Source organism: Chanos chanos, chromosome 13 (assembly GCF_902362185.1).
Source record: "Chanos chanos chromosome 13, fChaCha1.1, whole genome shotgun sequence".
Taxonomy (NCBI): domain Eukaryota; kingdom Metazoa; phylum Chordata; class Actinopteri; order Gonorynchiformes; family Chanidae; genus Chanos; species Chanos chanos.
Window position 1 is genome coordinate 12242943 of NC_044507.1, and position 17973 is coordinate 12260915.

The 17973-nt window shown below is 42.2% G+C and overlaps 1 protein-coding gene across 4 annotated transcripts; it reads right to left on the bottom strand.

Moving 5' to 3' along the window:
• si:ch73-366l1.5 (FILIA-N KH-like domain-containing protein) lies at positions 1-15712 on the bottom strand. Of its 4 annotated transcripts, none has more exons than XM_030790043.1 (4): positions 15163-15712; positions 6952-7279; positions 5028-5139; positions 1-786 (listed from the first exon to the last, which is right to left on the bottom strand). In XM_030790043.1, the coding sequence occupies exons 1-4, from the start codon at positions 15517-15519 to the stop codon at positions 783-785; spliced, it is 801 nt and encodes a 266-aa protein (XP_030645903.1). In that variant the 5' UTR covers positions 15520-15712; the 3' UTR covers positions 1-782. The 4 variants fall into 4 exon arrangements, with proteins under 4 accessions (XP_030645903.1, XP_030645902.1, XP_030645904.1 ...); XM_030790042.1 differs by having other exon boundaries at positions 1-791; XM_030790044.1 differs by lacking the exon at positions 5028-5139 and having other exon boundaries at positions 1-791.
• Between the last annotated feature and the right edge of the window lie 2261 nt (positions 15713-17973).

Sequence of the window (17973 nt, forward strand, 5' to 3'; positions counted from 1 at the left end):
TTTTCAGACAAGTGAACAGTTTAATCCTTGCCTGAAAATCTCGTCCTTAGAGATCAGAGAGACACATTTTGATATTTACTCAGCTAACTCTGAAACAAACACACAATAAGCACACTGCAAGACAAACAGGGTGGAAGGTGCTTTATCATCAAATGGTTCATCACAGTTTCATCTTCAATCTAAAAAAACCCAAAAGAATAAAACAAAATGAAAAAAAAAAGAAAAGCCAAATTCTGGCTGATCCTCCACCCACAGTGACTACAAACCTCTCTTCATCTCACAAAATGGCCACCGTTTTCCTCTGAGCAGGGGGTTCGAAAAACATTCTGGTGTGTGCATTATGAACTCAAATTCAGGTTAAATTTTGTGTTACTACAAATGTTTTGGCAGTAAAAAGACACCATAAATGTGCTTTGGAGAACTTGTGTGCTAAGTAACATCAACTGAAAAGCTTTGCCCAGGACAGGAAAGAGGTGATGGTTAAAGACAAAGAAAAAATCAAGGAGGATATTATTTTAGGTGCTTTGGTGTTTGGTTTTAAAGCTTGCTATTCACAGGCGGAAACTGCAATGTGGCCTTTACAAAGATAGAAAGAAAAAAAAAAAGTCAAAAGAAAAACAATATTTATTTTCCATAACAGTTGCCAAACAACAGACAGACGAGGTCACTTCTCTTGACGGAGGTCTTCAAGAGTTTTCTTTTTTTTTTTTTCATCTTTTCACAAACGCACACAAAAAGCGAAGACAGGGCCTCTTGGTTAAAGTCCATCTGATTTGGCTTATTCAGCTACTCTGCAAAAGACAGGGAAAACACCATTAAGTTCTATATACACATACTGTATATACCCACAATGGATCCAGCAATAAACATGTTCCATTATTAGACAGTGTGGATTAAGACTGGCATATAGGGAACATACTGTATAGGACTCCAGTCTAAGGCTCACATTACACATATGGTACAGAATGTGAGATATGTATGGGTGTCTGCTGACTCTACCGCTCTGCTCTCCCTGTAGGAGAGCTTCAGTTTTAAAACCCCCTTCAGCTTTAAAAGCTCCACAGCTGAGACACAGAGGCTCTTCCTATGAGTCACCATCACAGACTGTGATTTTAGTTCATTCTCAAAGGGGGTGAAACAGGGGAGCTTTTTGGTGTAGAGGCTGTTCTGAAGGCAGACCCAGACTAACCGTAAATCTGAGCTTAAACATAATCCATTCTTCTGCCCCCCTTTTTTTTTTAACTGACTTAAAGCTTTTACCAGAACTAATATAACTCCTGCTTTAAACTGCCATCTTTTTGTGTATTCAGACTTTAACCTTCATCTAAACTCTGCCTTTATCCTAACTTTCATGGCCAGCTGTACATGACATGAAGAATGAATGGCTTTGATTGTAAGCATATGATTAGGTAGAGCTGAAGCCCACTCACCGTTTGCTGTGTTGTTAGATGTAAGCAGCAGAGGATGTGAGTCATGCAGGATTAAAGGAGACTTGGCTGAACCTGTCTCACACCCAGAGCCAGAGAGCCAACACAAGCAGTTAGGAGAGAGAGCCAGATCAGCCTTGATTAAAAGCAACTCCCACCACCCTAATAGAGCAGCCCGCACTCAGCCAGTCTCATGCATTTAGACCCAAAACAGCTTCGCTGATATGGATAAAACAGGAGCGTGAATCAGGTCTTCATGAATTCAGGATTTAGTCGGTGTAAATAGAGCAAAAAGCATATGCATGCACACTTGTGTAATAGTCTGTAGTTGTGTGTTTATAAATTCACAAAACATCTTGTTCATTTTGCCTATATCAAGATAAAGATATGAAGATAAAGTATCTCAGTGCATAGATTGCCACATGCATTAATGGGCTGACACAGAAAATGTACAGTCATGCATATACGTGTTTCCACAAAGAACACGGCACAAAAGGGGGGACACAGCTGGGGAAATAGCTTTAAGGAAGAAAAAAAGTCAGGGGGGAGAACTTCCTGAGTTATCTACACTAGTTTTTCTCTCCCTGCATGTTCCCATAGCTGCCAGCAGAGGGAGCAGTAGTATTGTAAAGTTGATCTAACTGACACTGCAAATAGAAACGCTCTGTTACTTCCTCTTTAGGTATGGTATCAGCTCCATACGGGCTGGAACTTCACGTCTGTCAGTCAAATATAAGGGAATCAGATGAAGCCTAAGCAACATACAAGACAAGATCATGTGATTTATCCAGTTTTGAGTTTCAGACACTTTACGTAAGGTACTCAGGAGAACGGCTTTCATTTGAAACCTAAACACATCTTCCCTTGGGCCAGTCCCACTGAAATGGGCCATTTTGTATTGTGTGGGTTGTCAGAGCTACAGCAGTTCTCATGCACTACATTCAAATTTGATACACTGTTCTTTGTATAACTATATAAGGTTGATGACTTCAGTCTATGTCAGTCATCCAACACCCGTTGTGTTTGGGCATCCTGTCTCTCTAAGAGCCTTAAGGTAGATTTTTAACACACATAAATGCTGTGTGTCACATCCTCTGGGACTTTGCCACATTTAACAGTCAAAAAGACCCAACTTGCTTTTCAAAGCTGGAGCTATCATTTAAGAAGCCAAGAAAAAGAAAAAAAAGAATGAACCCCAAGCTGCACATTCACACTAGTGCTGAGATTAGCGATGTACACGTTGGCTTGGTAAATGGTGGGGTGGCTTGCATGGTAAGCGACAGTTCTGTTTTTAAGATGGAGGGTGAGCCCCTATATGATGTCAAAAAGTCCTATTGTGATGTCATACATTAGATGTATCAGATTAAGTCCCATACTGTGAGAGTTGTCACAGAGACCCATAATCACCAGGGAGACATTACAAAAAAAAAAAAGAAAAAAACAAACAAACAAGAAAAACAAAAAACCAAAAGAAAATATTAGCCAGTGGTGAGGCCCAATAGGAGTGCGAGGGAGAGGAGAAGGTGAGCTTGTGAGGGGAATGTCATAAGGGAGTTCTAAGGGGTTCTGGAGTGGGGCTTAAGTAAACTGTACCTTACCAGCGGTTTCTTACAGACACACTGTCTGCAGCAGCTGTTTAAAGAGAGGTAAAATCAGCTGTGAACTCTATCCTGTAAAGATAAAGGTGGAGAGGGTGGGGAGTGAAGACATTATGTACACACTGTGTAACTACACTTTAGAATAGAACATAAGTTCATGTACATATGCATGACTTTTGTTCATCTTTACATTTCTGTGTTGTTTGGTTTCCCCCAGATAACGTGTTAGTCATGAGTACACAGTGACAGCTCTTGTGGAAGAGAACTTGCACAACTGCGTAACAAAAACAAATGTTTTGATCAGTGCATTGGATTTCATTACATTAGGCTACTTGCACATACACTGAAACAGTGTAGATTGGTGAAGTATATTGGGTCTGGAGTGTTGTGTTGTCGACTTTCAACTGTTTTCAGTTGAAAACTGATCTTTCAACTTCTGCCCTGATCAAACAATGGAAGGAAATCGACCACAACTGGAACATAAAAGCTTGAACCTTCACGTCTCTCTGCTTTTCCTCCTCTCTCTCTCTCTCTCTCTCTCTCTCTCACTCCATTTTCTTAACAGCTCCATGGCAACACAATAAACCAACATGGTCAAGTCTCCCTTCTTGTCCCTTGGTGATGTATCAGTTATTTTAAGACCTCTGATTCAGTTTCCCCCAAGTCCAATCAGAGTCCACTCAAGACGTCCTTACCCCCTCTCTCCAAGCAACTGTCTGAAACAAATGACTAAACGACATAGGCTACAGATTCATCAATTAGACTCTCGCTATCCTTCCATACCTTCATCATTCTGTCTTCCTCCCTTTACCCTCACTACGACTAATGATCTGAACCCACAAACAATCCAAAAAAACAAGTCAGTCATGTCTCCGACTCCATACAAGTCTTGACCTCCAGTAATTTCTCTGAAGAACACAGAGTGTTTTTCAGAAAGGAGTGAGGCTGGCCTTTTCTGTAACATTTCTCTCTCCTTATGCAAACTCTGGAACTTGTGCGTGTCGAAGAGAGGAGGAAGGAGGGGAGGCCCCTTCCCCACGCCGGCCCCACCGCCGCAGCCCAAAAAACCCCTCTCACGGAGCAAAAAATAGCCAGAGTTATGGATTCCACGGTGGAGTGGAATCTATAGCAACTCAATTCTGCAAGCATTTCTCAAAGTATCTGTAGTTCATTTTCTCAAATTAATTCTAGAGGTTAAGAGATAATAAAACAGATTAAGAAACAACACCAGTTTTTGTTGCAATGAGCATTTCACTCATATACCTAAAATGCTATACACAGAAATGAAATCTAGACATAAACTCTTGAAGTGCCACTGTAAAGTTCAAGGGTGACGCTTTGAAGAAAGAAACAAACAGTCCTGTTGGATGAGAACATGCTGTCTTCTTCTTTAACCATCAACCATATCCCTTTTTTCAACATGGGAATAGCACTGTTCTATCTTTAGATTAGACTGTGTTGTACTTCTCCATTCATTTACCTGGGTACACCCAAAGATCACACACGCACACACATATACAAACACATGTACACACACACATGCGTATGCATGTGCGCGCGCACACACACACACACACACACACACACACACACACACAGACCACACAAAGGGAAACACACAAAGTCTTCACCACTGAGGGAAACAAGCAATCCCCGCAGCTTTACGGGATTAAGACTAAGAACTCAACTTCTTCTGAAGAGAATCAGTTGGGGAATCAATGGGAAAGAGAGGGCAAAGTAAGAAGAGCCAAATTAGAGCAGAGAATAGATTATGCAGTTAGTAGTCAGTTAGTTAGAGAAAGCTGAACAGGGATAGAGAGTAACATTTGAAGAGGCAGACATTCTAAGACTGTTGAGGAAAACAACCACCGCACTGGAAGCTTCAGCTTCCATTCCAAGTAAGATTTCAGGAAAACTGAGAATTCTCTTCGATTCCCATGTAAGGCCTTGCTCCCTTCCCTATGACATCAATGCTGGATTCTCCTGGAATAGCGGCACTGACCTCTGCTCCTCCTCCATTTCTTCCTCAGTCATCCTCTTCTCAAACTTGGTGGTCCTCTTCTTGCCGGCCTTGACCTTTGGGGTCTCCCCTTCCTCAGGGGCTGCTGCCACATCTGAAGGTCGAGGAGGAACAGGGTATTAATGTCGACGTTCGGCGACGGCCGTCAGACAGGCGAAAAGTCTTACAAGCTTAGTCCCTGCTGGGCGCAGACTGCCCCAGATTAATGTCCAGGTCTGACCTGACATAGAAGCTTGATCCACTACCAAGCATTTTCCAGGATCACTGGTTCAATTTATAGTATGACCTCTTGTGCTGGCCAGTTCACTGAACAGTAATACAGTGATTTGTAGTTCTGTGAGATGGTCTTTAAAAATAAAGAGAACATAAAATAGAGCAACTGTGTGCTTAAGCTGTGAGGCTATACATTTTTAAGTGTATTTTTTTAGGTTAATTTATTGACTTATTATGTAATTGATTTTTGTTTCATTTATAAGTACTCTGAACCCTGTGTGCAGAGTTTTGCTTACAGGTTGTGCAATAAAATAGACAAATGTATGTCACAATTTCCAGTTTGTCCTCAGACAAATCAATCCATTTGCTCTAGGTCTCATCAATAGCACCTGAAAGTACTTGTTAAAAATGTCTACTATAACATCAAATGCAATGTTGACTGAAAAAAACCCCACATTGATATCTGTAAGAAATTCATGATCCACATGAATCATTTTTAACAAAACATATTTGAATTTCTATTCACCATAGAAAGGCTGTCTGGCAAGTTTTGCCCTGAAACAAAGATCCCATAAAAGAGTTTCCAAGATGTTGCTTTACTTAGAAAAGGTTTAATCTAATATTAGCTTTTATCAAAGGACAGAAAAAAAATGGGTGCCTTATCTCATTTTCTGTCTGCTTTGCCCAGTCCTGTCTTAGACCCAGCCGTACTGGGGTGAAAACTAACTTTATTGGTTTTTCCCAGAATTAGGTTATCTCTGGTGCACACCCACAAGTGACGTTAGGTTGCAAACATCACCGCTTTCTGATATTCAGAGCACAGCAAGCGCATGCTGCTTGGAAAACAAAGCAGGCATCTGAAAAACAACCAGTTACACATGAGCGAATATAACCACAGATCCCTAAGGCACAAAGCTCTTGAGTACATATATGTGCTTATGTGCATGTGCATGTGTGTGTGTGTGTGTGTGTGTCTCCATGTCCCCTTGTGGTCCTAATGTATCTGTGAGCACTTGGAGCTCAGTCCAGGAGACAATGGTTGAGCTGCAGTCTCAGAGCTTTGCTCCAGTAATGGCCAGAGGGGAGAAACACAAGCAGAAAAAGACCAGAATACAAGATGGTGGCAGACCTTAATACATTTTAAGCATTTCTAATAAGAAGAGGATGATGTGCCCACAGCAGAGTGAGAGAAGGCTTTGAGCTGGGCCCAATTCTTTAGTGAATTAAATCAGATGTGTCAGTATGTAACAATCCCAGATGTGTTAATAATGGTGGTATTTGTTATGGAACCATTTAAAGGCTGGACAGCATTACAGTGTGAGGCAAGCTTGATGGCTGAAGACAGCATGCCAGGGCATATGAAATGAGGGAGCACCAGTCAGTTATACAGACTGAATTTGAAATCTTGTAGGATTTGATATTAGTTTTGCCTTAGTTTGCATTCATCAGTTTACAGGTTCGAAACATTTTTTTTAAAAAAAGGGAAAATTCAAGCCAACTATACTACGCTGTTACTGAGCATTGAGAATAATAACAGCTCTTCAAGATAAGAAATTACATTGGCTCAAAGGTCTACACTCCTACAGGAGAGCTGAATGAAGGCTGTGTATGCTAACAATGGAACTGTGTCACCATCTACGCTACAATTGTTCCATTGTGTGGATGGCTGAGTGACAGTGATAGAGTGACATACCATTATGCTCTACAGTCTCCGGAACAGCTTCTGGAACAGCTTCTAGCACGGGTTCTGGCACAGGTTCTGAGACAGGTTCTGAGACAGGTTCTGAGACAGGTTCTGAGACAGGTTCAGGGACAGGTTCAGGGACAGGCTCTGAAGCTGGTTCAATCACTGGGATTGGCTCTGGTTCGGGAGCTGGTACCTCCACTGGTTCAGGCACAGGCTCGGGGATGGGAACTTCTTCTGGGACAGAGGCTGGGATGGGTTCTGGGATGGGCTCCTCGACGTGAACAGGTTCAGGGGCGAGCTCAGGAACAGGTTCAGGGGCGGGTTCAGGGGCTGGCTATGGAGAGAAGTGGAAAACCGAGGAAAGAAATAAAATATGAGAGATTAGGTCAGAAGAAAAAAGTTAATTCAGATACAAAACAATTATAATGGGGTATAAGCTATGTGCTCAAACTGTAGCAGCAAAATCAAGGAAAATCAAGATATACTGCAAAGTAAATGCTAACTCATTGTAGTCTGAAGACTAGTTATGTAGTAATGAGCACTTATTAATAAACAACGGGCCTGGGATGTTTCTTTCCACCTCAAGAGGTTGCTGAAGCAATCGACCGTCCTACTTAATTGTCACACCTTATGGCATGGATAGCTTGCCCAAAAGTTGAGCTACAAGCTTAGCCTCTCTACTGGATACTACTGATCCTTCATAAAGACATGTACACCACTGCTAATTCTCTACATTCACGGTACAGCCCTGCTGAGTGTACAACATGAGTGACAGCTGTCACACACAGCCTGAAACTGCTTCCTTGTTCAGCAACCTCCTCTTCATCAAACACCTGTCTGAGACACAAGAACAAAGCCTACCCCCCCCCCCCCCCCCCCATCTTAGTGCTTACTCTGGATCTCTCCCTGGCTATGACAGCTCAGAACCTGTCTGTTGGGCAGTAGACTGAGGTCCCAGTCACACCAGTTAGGCTATCAGTGACACAGTCTGCAGGAGGAAGTGCCTGTCTCCACCTCTTGTCCAGTGCTGAGTGAATAACCATAGCAACTCTTTTTTTTCGCCCCCCTTTGTTTGGTGTGCCATTTATTTAAAGGCAGTCGCAACTACTTTGTTTCTATGCAAGAGTTCTTTGGTTTGAGTGCAGGGTGAGATGGTGGTAGGAGCAAACCACGGAAAATCAGTCCCTCCAGTTGCTGTTTTTGCCATACTGGAGGTAGGAGGACTCAAAGGGCACTGGTTTGTGTAGATTTTTTTTTGGATAACTACAAAAGGTTTGGGCGCTGATCCTCAGACCACGGCTAAAAACACAAGCCAGTCACATTTTGTTTTCGTAGCAACAGAAAGTTGAGCACAAGTTTTGATGTTCCTCGGTTTGCCATTACTTGACAGTTAGTCACTACGATCCTGATATTTCTTGTAGCGGAAATGAGCTGTAGGAGTCTGGCTTGTTCAGAAGTACTCCCTTGAAGACCATAACAGAGGAAAGCGGATCCGAAGGCTTAATAGACCATACTGATTTGCAGAGTGATAAAAAAAAAAAAACATTTGTGGTCTCAGATTTACCCCTACAAACGTTGCTGCTTTACATGTGGAGAACATGAACATAAAGTTACCCCAAGAAAGTAAAAACCTAAGGTGGTTTCTGACAGTTAAGTTTGCAGAAATTTAGGTTTCTTTTGCTGGGAAAGAATACTCATGTGAGGATTTGAGCTCCCAGACAAGAAGTGATGAACTAACAAAACTAACTGAACAGACAGGGGTCACTTCAGCAGATGCCTGCTTATGGGATAGCTTAACAAAATGGCCTTAGTGAAACAGCTCTGGCTGTCTATTGGAGCGGACTTCACTGCCAAAGGCGTTTTGGCAACAACTGCAAACTAACTGGCCGATGGAATAGAGACTGTATTCTGTATTCTGTATTACACAAATGTCCAAGCTATTCCTGCTCACTGTATATGTGTGTGTGTGTGTGTGTGTGTGTTTCTAATGCTTTAAGCCTCTGACTAACTGACCTGCATCACTGGCATGGCATCCATTTAGTGGCACGATCAGCAGCTGCCCTGCCCGTCTGTGAGATCCAGGGCAGTTATTCATGATAACACTTTAGTACAAACAGATGAAGATACTAAATTCACATTGTCAGTAAGAACCAACACAATGGGAGTACTTAACAAAACAGATACAGTCGTGGTGCTCACGGTACTCAGCCGTGGACTTTACTACGCTGTCATAATTTATGCACATCATTATCTTCTTATGCCAATGACCATACTTCCTCTTTACTGGCAGTTCTTGATATGTTGCCCTGACCTGTTTTGACTCCAAAAATGAGTCAGAGGATTAAGAGCAGCTTGTACAGGATTCAGTGCCATGCCGAGAAACAGCCAGGCTATTACCTCCTCTCACCATTTACAAAGCGCCGCTAACTTTTGACTGTGTTAAAAACACGGCACATCAGAGCTGCCTGCTGTTCCGCTTCCTTTCTTAGCACAGTAAGACAGAACGGTTTGGATGAGTGCTGTTCATATGAATTAATGTATTTCCTTCTTTAATATGGAGGTTTTTAATGTCACTTTTGGCTTTGGAAAAGTAAATGAAAACCTGGGCTTTATGAGAACACAAGGGAACTGGATAGGCCAAACTGGGGGGAATGGTGAAAATAAATGACTAAAAAAAGAGCTTTAATCTAACAAATGCTTCGGGAAGGCTTTCTTACTGATGGATTTCCACCTCACACGGAAATGTAGTGACATATTGAGTATTGCTGCAATTGTAGTTACAGCCTCTATGCACACTGTCTGATACTGAGTATTACTGTAATTGTAGTGACAGTCTCTATGCACACCCTCTGATCAGACACGTGTTTCTCCTTCCATGCTTGTCTTTCATAGATTGCTGTTAGAAGCTTTCAGGACCCCATTGAGAGTGTGTGTGTGTGTGTGTGTGTGTGTGTGGCGGTGGGCCAAAACATCCACAGTGGCATAGACTGTCCTTGTCTCATTCACAACTGCCTGCCCCCTCTGTTTCTCTTCATTCACAATAGGACTTTGTTTCAAACTGCTGCTCAGCGCAATCTCTCCTCCCCAATTATTTCCCATTGCACGCCTGGAACGCCACGGAGATAGCTGTGCCCAGTTCTTGGGATCATCAAGATAAGACCAAAGATAGGATTATGCTCTGGGTCTGCCTACTGTGACTAGTGAGAGAGCTTTCTGTTACAGAGTCAAAGGCAACACCACTGCTAATAAATTTGTCTAAACTGGACTCCTGCATAATACATAATTCTATAATATCTCTGTTTCCCTGCTTCCCATTAAAGCTCTCTTTTATTCACAAAAACATTTAAAAACTTTAAATGGACTGTGGTCACTTAACTGAAATGCTAACGTAAGGTAAAATCAACACTTTTGCAGTAGTTTTCTCTTTGGTAAAAGAAAAGTGATACTTATTTGTGGTGAATCTGTGTGCTAAAACCTCAGATTGTTTGCAAACATAAAATGCATCGCCTGTCAAAACATACACAAAATCGCATACTGTTTCTTGTCTTCAACTCTGCAATTGGCCAGCCTCTGAAAGTGGAAAGTTTCTCTCTCTCCCTTTCTTTCTCGCTCGCTCTCTCTCTCTCTCTCTCTCAGGAGCAAGGAGCCATTCCATTCCAACAGAGTGAATCACTGGGCATTTAGGGTAGTGTTGTCCAACATGGCCAAAAAAGACCACAAAATCCAAGTTTTCAAATTACAGTGAGTCACTAAAAGGGAGAAGATCCAAGAGATAATGTACCTCGATCCAAAAATAACATTCCTCAGACTAGAGGTTGGTTGAGAAACTGCTAATACCTGCTTTGTGCTGAACCACACAAGGTGCCCACTACAAGCTTAATCTGTCAATAGACACAAAGCATGTACATATACACTAGTATTTCAGTCTGGAGTAGTTCACCTACACCAATATACTACTAACACTATGCTATCATTTAAACAGTTTTTAAGAGACAAGACAAGTAGCAGGAGAGGGAAATTCCAAGATGGCGAGGTCAGAGGAAAACTTGACCAATCAGCAAGCGACCGGACAAATTCCAGTCGCACGCTACTGTTAGGAGGAGGTTGTCGGCTGCCTGAGAACACAGAAAGGAGGAGGAATGTCTCTGTGTATTCAGCACTTGTCTCTGCTTAGTATGTATAACACTCAGTGTGACTGGCCTTGGATAACCAAAGCAGTTTAGCCTCAGTCGAGATTCACGGACAACATGTAATTTGTCCAAAATGCATTTGAAGAAGGCAAACACGGCAAACATGTACACATGTCAGGACTGGTCAGTCACACAGAAATATGCTGAAGAGGAATTTTTTTTGGGGGTGGGGGGTCATTTGCTTGCTAAAAGCCTATATAGTGTTGACTTGCTCTCAGCTGCCCCTCAGAGGAGAGCAGCTTGCTACAGCTGTTCCGTATGTGTATGTGTGTCTCCCTCTCTCCCATGAGCATGCATTGCCATGTAAGGAGGGCCCCAGACCCACAAAAAAAGCAAACTTTCAGAGGGGAGATTTGAAGAGAGATAGAGAGCTGGATTCTTTTTGATTGGGTGACAGAAAGAGAATGTAGATTCATCTTTTGTAATACTGTTAGACATCAGATAATAACAATGAACCTGAACCTTTAGTTCTAAGGATGACAATGGACACCACTGCCCCAAAACAGCAGTAACCATGGCACTAAAATCAAAGTGCATACCTCTAGATCTTCGTCTTCAAGAACGCTTTTTAAAAAGGATTTCTGTCCTCTCAGAACTTCAAAATTTAATCTTTCGGCAAACACTTGGGATTTAGAAAATACTTTCCAGCATATCTGGGCAGCATTTGCACATGCAAAACCAAACGCTGTCCCTATCCAAAAAACCTGAGCAAAGTCGAGGTTTATACCAATGGTTTTTGGAGCCACATTGAAGCTTCAACCAGATCTGGCAGTATCTGTATAAATATCCCAAATCTTTGAGTTTAGGCATGTCCAGCCGATGGGCTAAACACAGGAAGAGAGCAATTCATAAAAGGCAGTTTATCCATCATGAAGTCATTAGTTACACTCAGTGTGAATTTACATTTGGACGCAAGTATATTCAAATAACTGACACGTACCACAGTCACAAGCCTGAGAGCAAAGAATAGTGAAATTCAATCCAGAAGCACTGAGTGCCAACTCATCGTTTTCTTTTTTCTGTGCTGGGGAAAAAAAGGTCAAGAGAGAGGTATAGAGAGAGCGAGAGAGAGACAGCGAAGGGAGAGAAAGAAACCCGAGAGTGGTGTGTTACAAGCGAACATGCCATGCACATATGTTGAAAGGTCGAGGAGCCAGAAAGGGGAAAGGGCATTTTGCATGAACAGTTTGGAGGAGGGGGATTGAGCAAGGGGGTGGGGGGTGGGGGTTGGGGTTATAGATCTCGAGGTGGACAGGTGGAGCAGACAGAGGTGGGCACTCTTAGCTATCAATCAAAGTGTACTCCGCAAGAGCGTAACTGTTGCGCGTTTGTGCACATGTAGGTAAGAGAGACGCGAATAGCAGGAGCGGGTCAAAGGTCACCCAGTACCTTGGCAACCGACACATACCACCAGCAGAGTGCTCTCATAGCTTTTACAATGTCAATAAATCTCAGCTCAAAGTTGATGTCTGGGTGTGAGGCCCATGTTTAATATTTGGGAAAAGTTTTGTAGCGTTTAAAAGACCCTTATGCTTTGTGTGCCCTGAAAGAGATTTTGACTTTCAGTCAGGTACGTGCTTTTGCTAATCTCTTCAGAGTAACTCTGCTTGTGATAATTTGGTCCCAAGACACATTGAGAACCAGTAGAAACAAAATCTGCTTTGCAAACCTTACATAATGACATGTAATAGAGAACAGAAGGGGGCCTGGGGTGTGGGTGTGGTTATACCATACACAGCACTGAGATACACAGGATTCACAGGAGCAGTAGCAGTTTCTAAGCCCACATAGGCAAACACAGTTGAGAGGTGAGATTTTCAAGAGTGTGTGTGTGTGTATGTGTATGTGTGTGAGTGTGAGTGTGAGTGTGTGTGTGTGTGTGTGTGTGTGTGTATGAGTGGGGGTGGGGGGTTTAGGCAGAAATACAAGCAGCAGCACAGGAAGAAGCCAGGGAAAGAAATTCCAGAGCTCCCAGATGCGGCTGTGCACAGTTTTCTTATTCCTCCCTCGCTCACAAACCACATATTCTGAAACATAATACTTGGGTTCTAGAACCACATAAAATAAATGAAATAGAACAGCAGTTATGGAAAACCTCGGAATCTAGCTACTGTTATCTGGTCATCTTTTTGTCTTTGCAAAACTAAGACATCTGCATACTCTTGTTTTAAGTCAAGTTTTTTTGTATTCAAAAGTGACTATAGTGCTGTTTCTTGAAAGGTAGAGCCAAATGAACCATCATACACTGAACTGCTGAGTCCAGAGGAGTTAAAACACTAAAGGTGTCCAAGACTCAGGACAGTGCAAGTCTACCACTCTGACTGGCCTCTGAAATTTGGCTTTACCCCATTAGCTTTGTCAGTGTGCTTTCAAAGCCCTCTGGGGCATTGCTCTCGCTTGGTGCAGCCTTTCCTCGCAGGCGAAGGAGAGAAAGAAAAGAATTCTTCTAATAGTAACAGAGGAGGGGAGCAGAACAAGAGACTCTCTGTCTCAGAGAGACAGAGAGCACAAAAATTCTCCTGTCTCTCACAATGACCAAACACACAGGTTTTTTTTCCTGTCACTGTTTGATAAAACAGCCAGCTCTTAAGTGACACTTTAGCCCTAAAGCCTATTTTCTGTCATAGAACTGAAAGTGGATTGGTAGGGGGTTACAGAGGCTAAAACTATGCTAGAGACCTGACTGTAGCACAGCACTGACACTGTCAAAACAGGTGGACTTAAGTCATAAAAAGAAACTGTCTCCTTCTACCAATCAAAGGCAATGGCAAAACCTACCTCTATTCATTGTAATGGACAGTGGACCGATGTTTGTGAGTTCAAGCCAAGAATGGATGTCCACCATGTTTAATTTGAAGGTGTCCCCAATCAGTCTATACCAGTTTGGCTTGACTGAACAAAGAATCAAACACTGCTCGAGCCTTACTGCCTAACCATCGGTTTCAAACTCACCAAAGCAGATAGGGGAGTCTGTTCCTCTCCCCTACAGCCTCAACAAGACAAACAAACATGTCACACAATACATACTACAGATTTAATCACAGTGTGTGCATGTATGTTTGTATATATAGAACCCATATACATTGTAATGTATTTAACATGTGTATATGTGCATTACTTTCGTTTGAGTCTAGATATAGTGTGTCTCTGCAGTAAATTCTTCGTGATATCTTTGCGTCTCCCCTTACAGCCACTTCGGGCACATTCTTAGTGAAGTCGAGAGGCTTTGAAAGAGCTTTTACCGAAAAGGGCGAAGGCTCTTACATTTACAATCCGCGTTCTGCACACAGATGAATATTATTTAAAATACCCGTGTGGATTCCAGGGCGTGTACGGTTTTTGATATGTGCAGTGAGATAGATGGATCTATTTTGATCCAGCTGTGTTTCAATGCACAGTTAAAAAAAAAGTATTGTCACGCTGCAAACTCTTCAGTCATTACATATAAAAACAACTATTTTGCTTCATCAGAGGAGGTCAATTGGACCATCGATTTTTCGCTCTAAACTAAGGCATGGAAAGGGAATATGTCTTTCTCGGCACATTAAGTGAGGTTTACAAGGCAACGCGACTACTGCGGTTAACGCTGTGCAGTCATTGTAGTATTCACAGTCATATTCTTATTAGCTACCCAAGCTCGTACAATATTTGAATGGGTACCTAAAATGACTCTCTTCGATACAGGCTACTTTATGTTCATATCCTCTTAGTAGAGTTTCCTAAGACAACTCTTCAGAAGGGGGGTGTGCCTCTCTGCGAGCGCTACTCCAGCTCTGCTTACATGAAACGGAGACACAGTACCCTACATTTGCCTGGCATCTCGCTCCAAATCTTAATTAAGCCTGGACGGCGTCCCAGTGCTCTTTCTCCATCTCTGAACCAATTAGCAAAGGTTTGCGAATTACGAGATTTGCAGGTACTGTGAGGCCAACCAGAACTAGAAATTAGGGTACTCTGTGTTCTGTCGGGGGAAAAAAAATCACCTTTTGTACAACACAAAGAACAGCGTGTGCTCTATGCGTCTTACCTGTACTTCAGGCTCTTGCTTAGCTGGAGCGACTTCTGCCTCAATAACGGGGTGTTCTTCCACGACTCGAGTCTCCTCAACAACTGGGGGCACGACGACAGGCTCCTCTTTTTTCTCTTCTTTCACGACAACTTCAGCTTTCACCTCAGGCTCTTTGCGTTCGACCACTGGTGCAGGCACTGGGCGCTCCACTTTGGGTTGGTAGTACTCTGGCACACGCTCCGCGGGCTTACTTTTTTCAGGCTTCTTCTGTGGCTTCTTTGCAGCAGGTTTCTTAGCGAACAGTGTCGCTCCAACGATTATAGCGATAATCGTAAAGAAAAGTGCTGATAATATTATAGGCGCGTCAATAGCCATGGTTGCCAGGTAAAAATCAAACTCTAAGAAACTGAAAGTAAATCGTGATGTTTTAAAAAGAAATTATCTTTTGTTTACGAGGACATGTAACTTTATCACAGAAAGGTAGGAAGTTTGCAGTTATCTGTGGAGTTCAGTTTAAGTGAGAGCGTCAATCCACAACTCGTGGACGCATTTTGCGTGTGCGCTTCTCGCCAGTCTCATCAACCTGCATATGTAAGCTCTGTTATCATGCTTAAGTCCAGAGCGTCATTTCCTATGGACCTGCCCTGCTTACACAGACCGGCCCTATTTAAAGAGGCATATCCCTCTTGTAACGAATTCTTCAAATCCGAATACCCCGTGCTCTCAACACAAGGAACACAGCGAAACTAGACACGTATACTTTATAAGCATTAAATTACCAAAAGACCGAAGTGCAGACATGACAATGTATTCTTGTAAGAAACATTATAATATGTCTTCACACGGAACTGACGCTTTAAAGGCTGATTTCATTAAACACAATAAAATGAACTGAAGCATTGTGGTTATACATAGAAAGATTTATTGATTCAATAACAATATTAATTTGTTTACTCTGATCTGGTCAAGCACAAGGTGTCGTTTTTACCCCACACCCCTTAGAGTCCCTGCGGATCAAAGGCCTCAAGTGCGTGCAACCTCAGGGACTGTACTAGTGCTGAGCGTTCAAGGCGAGTAAAACTCAGGTAATAGCGCATAAAAAATAACCCCAGACAAGTACAATACAACAACGACTCATCCTCTGAAACAAACATGTTTGCCCTTACATTGCATTCAGTAAGAAAACCTTTCAATGACAGATGAATCTTAGACCCGTACAATCTCACATTTCGACGAAGGCTGAAAACCCATGCGCTCTTGTTTTTTTTTGTTTGTTTGTTTTTTTTTTCAGTCAATGAGCAGTGGGAGCAACGACAGCACATCATTGGGCGCAAAAGAGGCACTTTTCAATGGGATGTAAATCCAGACAGCACAGTAATACACACATTATTCCAGCAGACCACTTTCATCCAATTCGGAGTAGATTTACGTCATTTAAAGCACGAAAAACACACTCACTTGACTCCCCACAGTACTTTCAAACCATCATCTTCGAACAGAGTTGGCTACGTTGAACAGTCACCACTTACAAATGTAAGTTTATCTAAATCGTTTTATTTGCTCTCGGACTTGTTTTTTTTTTTTTTAGAAGGGGGTTGGTGCTGAGAAACAAAATAATTTATACATAACGACTGACACAGCTGCTCCTATATTTAACACATTTTAACATTAAAATGAGTCTTTGGGAGACTACATGAGACGATCTGTGTTACAAATGCTTTTAAACAGGCCACTAGAAATAAGAAAATAGATTGTCTTTCCCCAGTGTTTGATTTGTGTATAATAAAAAATATACCTCAGATCCCTCAACACATCAACCGTTTGGACGTAGGTACAGCTTGTTAGCGTTACTACCCCCTACTGTTCGGTGTGAAAATTGCTTAATTGAAACAAGCCCAGGCTCAAGAGATAACCGTGTTAGAGTCCTGCGTGGAGCGGTTGAGCATCGTGTGCGGAGTTCTGAGTTCGGACGTTATGAGTTCTAACGTTCTAAAAACAAATGGCACTCTGCGCTAATCGGAACAGAAAAGCACAACGAATGGGGTCACGTCACATTTAACGCAACTAATCTCAAAGACAACAAACCGGAGGATGGAATTAAAATGTACTATTGGTTGTTTTCAGAGCGATTGCTAGCGTAGTCTTGTTCACTTTGTCGTCAGTTCCAGGACGACTGCCAATCTTATTCCTATCAACAGCAGTAATTCAATATACCCCAGACTGTGAGAGAAAGTCTAAGCGCTCTAAGAATTAGGCCTCTTCATAAATCTCTAAAAAGCACTCGACTCGTTTCTTTGCATGGATAACGTTTCACTTATCGTTTCTGTAAGATCACCAGGGAAACACTCGCTTTCAGACACTGAACGGGTGCTGTATGAGAAAGGTCTTAAAGACTTTTAAAGCTGGCAGATTAGATCACTGCTGTATACATCACTGGAGGTAATCTCCATCTTTGTAATTTGAAGGACCAGTTTTCATGTGTAATTGTATTTCAACTCCAGTCCTGGAGAGCCAAAGCACCATCATCTTCTAAACAAGTCTACACCAAAACCCTGTAATGAACTCAAAGGACTTGATAATTAGCTAATTAGTTTTGTAATCAGCTGTATTAAGAGACAGATTGGAGGAGAAAAATGTGCTGTGGCTTTCCAAGACTGAAACTCAGAAACAGTTTCCTGGATTTCCACATTATAACCTCAGATAAACTGAGAACAGAACATGGGTGAATAGATTAAGCCAGTAACTGAACTCCGTTGGTTTGTTTGTTTTTCTTACAAAGTCTAAGTTAACAGACTGAACTGTTCATCAAAACTTTTTGCGTCATCTGTT

Excerpts from the sequence above, each read along its gene's own strand:
- si:ch73-366l1.5 (XM_030790041.1), bottom strand. The coding sequence starts at position 15,519 with ATGGCTATTGACGCGCCTATAATATTATCAGCACTTTTCTTTACGATT. Across the intron at positions 7,280-15,162 it reads AGCAAGAGCCTGAAGTACAG|CCAGCCCCTGAACCCGCCCC; the intron begins GTAAGACGCATA and ends TTCTCTCCATAG. Across the intron at positions 5,140-6,951 it reads GGAGACTGTAGAGCATAATG|ATGTGGCAGCAGCCCCTGAG; the intron begins GTATGTCACTCT and ends CTCGACCTTCAG.